Below are 6,190 nucleotides of genomic sequence, written 5' to 3'. Positions count from 1 at the left end.
AAAAAAATCAAGTTTGTTTTTAAAAAAAAAATTCAATTTCAATTTTTTATTTTTTTACCCTATCTCCCCCCTACCCCTGCCACCACCCCACCCTCCCCAAAAAAAATTAAGTTTATTTTTAAAAATATTATCAGTTTCAATTCAAAAATTATTTTCTACTCTCTAGTAAAAATAAAATATATTTTCTCAAAAATATTTTTCAATCATAAATCAAACACACAAAAGTCTTTTCCGAAAAATATTTCTACTCACCAACCAAACATGAGAAAATAAGTCAAAAATCTACTTATTTTCCATGAAAAATATTTTCCTTTCATACCAAACACACCCTTAATGTTTAATGCACGGTACCTTTCGAATACGTACTATATATATTGCAAATTAAAACACGTAAATCATGTGTCTAATATACACCAAAAGAATGTATTTAATCATGAAGTAAGATAAATTAAATATTCCATACTGTCCTTGACAAAACCTTAAACAATGGATTATGATGTTTCCAAAAACAAGATCAAACAGACAGACAAGACTCTTGGTGAAATGCCATTGGTTGAAATGACAAAAAGGAAAAATGATGAAAAGAAAGCATTCACACTTGATGCTAGACAAATAGAGACATGACCCTCCACCAAGTCATAAAAATAACTCATGAGATTTTGTCTATCTTCTAGCATCATCTACCTAAAATATAAAGGCTTCATAAAGATGAATGATTGTATATATGACTCAATTATCAGTAAAGAACGTGGTTCAGTAAATAAAGTTATTCTTCTCTAAATTAGAAGTTTTGAATTTTAAGTTTTGGATATGAAAAAATCCTTGATAGGGAGCGTTTGTCCTACGTGGTGCGAATACAAATTAATTGGGCTCTAATATGTGTACTGGACATCGGATGAATTTTTATTTTTTATTTTTAAAAGGAGACTCCATTAATTAAAGCCCCCTTTTTGACTTTTTAAAAATAATTGAAGCAAATTTTATTTTTTATTTTTTTAAATAATCACTTGCAAAAGGTTACATGCAGCGCAGTGGTGTTTCAGTTGGAATTTGAAGAAATCATTGTAGTATTGTTTGCGCTCCCGTACGTTATTACTATAACAAATACGAAGCTTCATTCCTCGTCAAGCTAAAATATAGTATGTGTAATTTATGTATATTTATTAGAAAAAAGAAGCAGTAAATTTGCTCGACTATTTACATGAAGATTCCTTAATTGTTAACTTTTAGGCAAGATAATAATTTTCACTCGCAAATTTCTTGTGAAATTTATACACAAACAACATATATATATATACTCATTGCAAACTTCAATTTTAAATTCTCTTATTTTTTCTAACTCAAATGAATTATTGTCCAAACACCTACCATGCATGTTAAATGATATTGATATTTTTAAGGGTGATGAGCAAAATATTATTTTAAGAAAAGTTTGTTAATTTTTTAAGTGGTGCTATTACTATATTAGGAAAAATGGGATAAGAAGGCACTTGAGGAAAATGACTCTTTAAAAAGAATTATTATTAGTGAAACAAATGAGACCAGAGGTTATGGATAAAGAGCATATGGTTCTGTCCACTATCCATTTCATCTTTATAACACAGCTCTCTGCATCACCTCTTGGCCTCACTGATCAGAATAATTCTTGGATGGAATAAGTTTATAAAATTTTAATTTTTTTAAAAATATAAAAAAATTTAAATGTATATTTTCAGAAAAGGTGAGGGTGACAGAATCTAAGAAAATACCATCATTAAAGATGGAATAAATTTAAAGATTAGTTTAACATGAGAATCTCTCTAGGTATAGTTCCCACTTGATCAAGATTAGAATTGGACAGGAATGCATCCATTAGAATATATGTGTATTTGTGTGTGTCTTGTACGTATTATGTAAATTGAGAGTAGTGTAGAATTAATTTTCACGGTCAAGTCAGAATTTTAAATTTATAAATTTTTAAAGTGATATCAAATAATTAAAAAATTAAAATTTATGAATTCCTATAATGATACTAAGTTGATATAATAACTAATTCAAAATCGAATATATACAGATATTATGAATTTCTATCACAACTCAAGCTCATGACACGTATCTTTGATTCTATTTGTCTCACAAATTAGTCCTTTAGGCTACGCTATCATTGAGTCAAAAGTGTGCATAATTTGCAACATGCCTTATAATATTCTTAATTTTCTTTTTCAATGCAATGTGAGATTCACCTAAGATATCATATGCATCACTTCTTTAGAAGCTTGTCAGTCTTTCTCTGTTATCTGCCCTCATCATACATCACAATTTCTTTTAATACGTATATAGTGTTTGAACAAAAGATATTAAGTACGTGAACCCACATATTATATGGTAAATCTGCACTAACTGTAGTATAATTTGGAATCTTATAATCCTGATATACTTCATGAGAATCATTTATGAGAAAAGAATACAAGAAATCACGTCAATTCCGAATATGGAGTTGTGGATCCCTCATTTTTTCTCTTCGAGATTTTTTTTTTGTATGTTTGTGAATTGTGTGATGTATATTAAAAGGACAATTTATATATATATATATATAGTATGCTGTTACCCATACATAAAGTTTGTGATGCTGAAGTATTTGGGAACATAGTTGAAGGATTACCAAGTAGAGCATGCATATTTTACAACTTGAGTGTGATAGTGACTAAGACCTATTTAGAATTTGAACTCTCTGATTTTGAATTCGAAATACCATCATATATTCATTCGATTCAAAATTTATTACTTAACGAATTTAAGCCAAAATTACTAAGTTTGGATGAACCTACAACATTTACACTAAATTCGTTCTTGAATGGTAAATGATATGCAATTCAAACTCAAGAGAAATGGTTATATCAATGGAAGTTAATTAAGTTGTATACATCGATAATTTTTAAAAGTTTGTATTAAATAGAATTGTGTAACTAGTTGTGACAAGGTAATTTATCTTACTTTCATGTTATCAAAGTTAATTCTTTCAAATTCTATATAATAATGAGTTTATTATACGTGTCGAGTATCATTAGAAATAATTTAGAATGACAAAAAGCTAAGTAATAAAGAACCAAAAAAAGAAAAGGAAATTCCCATTTGATAATGAGACAGACAAATAAACAGACATGACACACCACCAAGTCAAACTCGGATCATAATATAGAGTTTTGTCTAATCTTAATTAGTAGCTCTATTATAACATCATTATTAACTAAAACACACGTATATAAGCTTAAATATATAAAATGAACTTCTGTATGTTTAATTTCCTTGTTCAAATCCTATGAAAATCAAAGACATTGATATATAGTTAATCTCTCTCTTTGTTTATTTGGCTAAAGGAAACTCTTTTTCAACAAAAGAGTAAAAACTAGTATGCTTAAACTTACAAAGAGAGGAAAAATTACATTACATATTATATTACATTACCCCATTTATTTGTGATATACTATACTTTATAAGATTATATGTTATGATGTTTCTACTTAATTAAATTAAACATTAGGATTATTAGACAAGTAATGATGATGATTATTAGGATGTTGCAATGCAATATGGCTCCCAAATGAGTAGAGACTTCCTCTTCTCTTTGCATCCTTTCAACATAGGCACCAAATAATTGATGTTCCCTTTGTTTCCTCTCATTAACACCAAATCTTGCTGCTCTGCTATCTTTGTTGTACTTTTGGCAATGGGAGTAGTACTGTTGACAATGGTTGTCACACTGGGATTGGGATTGGGATTTTTCTTCCAGAAATAGTTATAGGCATTGAATGGAGATGCTTCAGGTGTGATTAGATGAGGAGGGATTTGTGGGATAATTGGGGTTATTTCATCTTCATGTTCAATCAATTTAATTGAGTTGTTCATCTTGTTAGGCCATTTATTACCCATGAGTTGTTTCATCATCAATGTTGATGTGTTCACATTCATTCTCCCATTTGACAATCTTGATTTTTGCTCAAGCACAATTTGCATCCCTTTTGTATCATTTCCTTTTTCCTCATCATCATCATTAGTTTCATTGTGTTCGACTTCTTGAATTTCGTCAAACACTTGTTGATCCTCTGCTTCAATTTCTGATGAAGTGGTGATGATTAAGGTGAGAAGAAGGCGACCATCAACGCGTTCAGCGCGGAAATGATTCTGAGGAGGAACAGAGACAGCTTCAAGAATCAATCTACCATTCTGCCTGTGAGATTGCATATGAACAGAGGGCTTGTCCTCTGCAGCCATGGAAGAAATAGTTGGAGGGAATGATTTTGGAAGAGGAGGAGATGATGTTTTTTTGTTATGGTTAAACTTAACAACAGGAAATTCCTCAAATGTTTGAGGGGACAATTCTTCTTCTTCTTCTTGTTTTTGGAGATGATCATCAAGGCTAATAATTTCAGAACCAGTTTCTGATCCAAGACTTTCAGTACAAATTTCAAGACTTTTTTCAGTTAAAGAGCTAGTTGATTTTTTCAAAAGAGGATGAATATAAGGAGGTGGAAGTGTAGATGACTCTTCTTTCTTTTGAGTTAAAATTGAACTCCAAACATCATTTGATGTTTTGTTACCACCATTTTGAATTGATCTCCAAATCTCATCTTGTCCAAGAACATCAAGTTCTTTTGAGGAAGCAATTTTCTTCATAGGAGAGAAACCATTTTCTGATAGCCATTTCTTTGATGACATATCAGCTGAAAGGGTTCTCCTAATTGAAGCAGCTACACCTTTGTTTCCTTTTTCAGTGTCTGTTCCAAGAATAGACACTATGCCTTGTTTCACTATCCCCATCTTAGTTGGGGGTAGTGGGATATCGATACTAAGTTTTTGTGCCTCTTTTGCCATCTTGAAGTTCTTGATACTCATAGTTTGAGGATTAAAACAAATAGGAGTTGAGTCGAATTGTTTGTTTTCCTTCTGGAATGAAAAGTTTAAGAGAAAAATTAGTATAAAGTTATGATATATGATTATATATGAACAAAATTTCAAGTTGTAAAAAGATGTTGTAATAGTAAATAAAAGAAGTGTTAGTTATAATTACCTTAAGCAAACAACAACATCCAAATGAGGGATGATAGTTGAAAGCAAAGAGAGGGAATTAAATTGAATTGTGAAGTTTTTTTTTTTTTTTTTGAGGAGATATTGCTATTGAAATAAGATGTTTTGATGGCAATTACAAGGAATGGGGGTGTCAGGGTTTTTATAAGAGTCCAGAAAGGCTATGGAACCGTGTGCAAGGGATCCGCCTCTAAACCCACCATGCAAAAATACTCTTCTTTTTTGCTTTTATCTGATGTCTGATACTCGCTTTGACACTCTAACTAATTCAAATTCATATTACATAGGCTTATCAAAAAGGAGACGTTTGCGTCCTACCAATATTTCTTTAACTCAAATAATTCGAAGCTAAAATCTTTAATTAATGATGAAAGAATCATATTCATCCCACTGTAATTTTTGATGGTATGCATAAAGCTCATTTTTCCTTCTCCCACCTCTACTTTCACACTGTTAATTAATTAGTGGAGTAGTATTTTTTTTTGCAAAAATGAACATGTTAATTAATCATGCTCAACATGAGGTAAACCTGGTGCTCAGTCGAAATATTTATATTTTGTTAATTACTTAATTAATAAAATTTTAGTTTTGATGCATATACATGAAAAATAAAGTTTCATCTTCATCTATCTAAATTAAAATTATGGAAAAGAAATTACTGTGCGGACAAATTAACTAGTTATGAATAATTGCGATCCATACTTGGGAAACTGGAGGAATGAAAAACAATACATATATTTATTTTGTTATGTAGATAAGGGTACGTAGTGTCTCTTGTGAGCCTAATTAGGTGAAATACCAGAGTTGGAGGTGAATTCACCAAGACTTATGTAGTATCTTCTTCTTTTTTTAATTCTAAAGTTTTTAGTAACAATTATTAAATTGTATGAATATATAATAGTTGGTGTCGCAAAATGACATTAATTTTTTTACTTTTGTTATTTGAACTTTCTAAAAATGTTGCCACATTCGTGTTGAATCCTTCGAAAATATAATGTATTGAAAGGATCCTACACATATCATCTGACGAGATATTTAAAGATTCTAAGCAACGTAAGTTTACGACAATTCCATTTTCAGTACATGAGAAGTACTGAAGTAGAAATTCAGTACATATTGATTTCTC

At 30.2% G+C, this 6,190-nt stretch overlaps 1 protein-coding gene across 1 annotated transcript; it reads right to left on the bottom strand.

Annotated features, from left to right (window-relative positions):
* Positions 1–3,301: 3,301 nt before the first annotated feature.
* Positions 3,302–5,199, bottom strand: LOC102581020 (protein FAF-like, chloroplastic). The gene is made up of 2 exons (XM_006361046.2): positions 5,048–5,199; positions 3,302–4,923 (listed from the first exon to the last, which is right to left on the bottom strand). The coding sequence occupies exon 2, from the start codon at positions 4,870–4,872 to the stop codon at positions 3,550–3,552; it is 1,323 nt and encodes a 440-aa protein (XP_006361108.1). The 5' UTR covers positions 4,873–4,923; positions 5,048–5,199; the 3' UTR covers positions 3,302–3,549.
* Between the last annotated feature and the right edge of the window lie 991 nt (positions 5,200–6,190).

This window comes from Solanum tuberosum, unplaced genomic scaffold (genome assembly GCF_000226075.1).
Source record: "Solanum tuberosum cultivar DM 1-3 516 R44 unplaced genomic scaffold, SolTub_3.0 scf00345, whole genome shotgun sequence".
NCBI lineage: Eukaryota > Viridiplantae > Streptophyta > Magnoliopsida > Solanales > Solanaceae > Solanum > Solanum tuberosum.
Note: the sequence above shows the minus strand (reverse complement) of the source record. Positions and strands in the feature narration are given on the sequence as shown.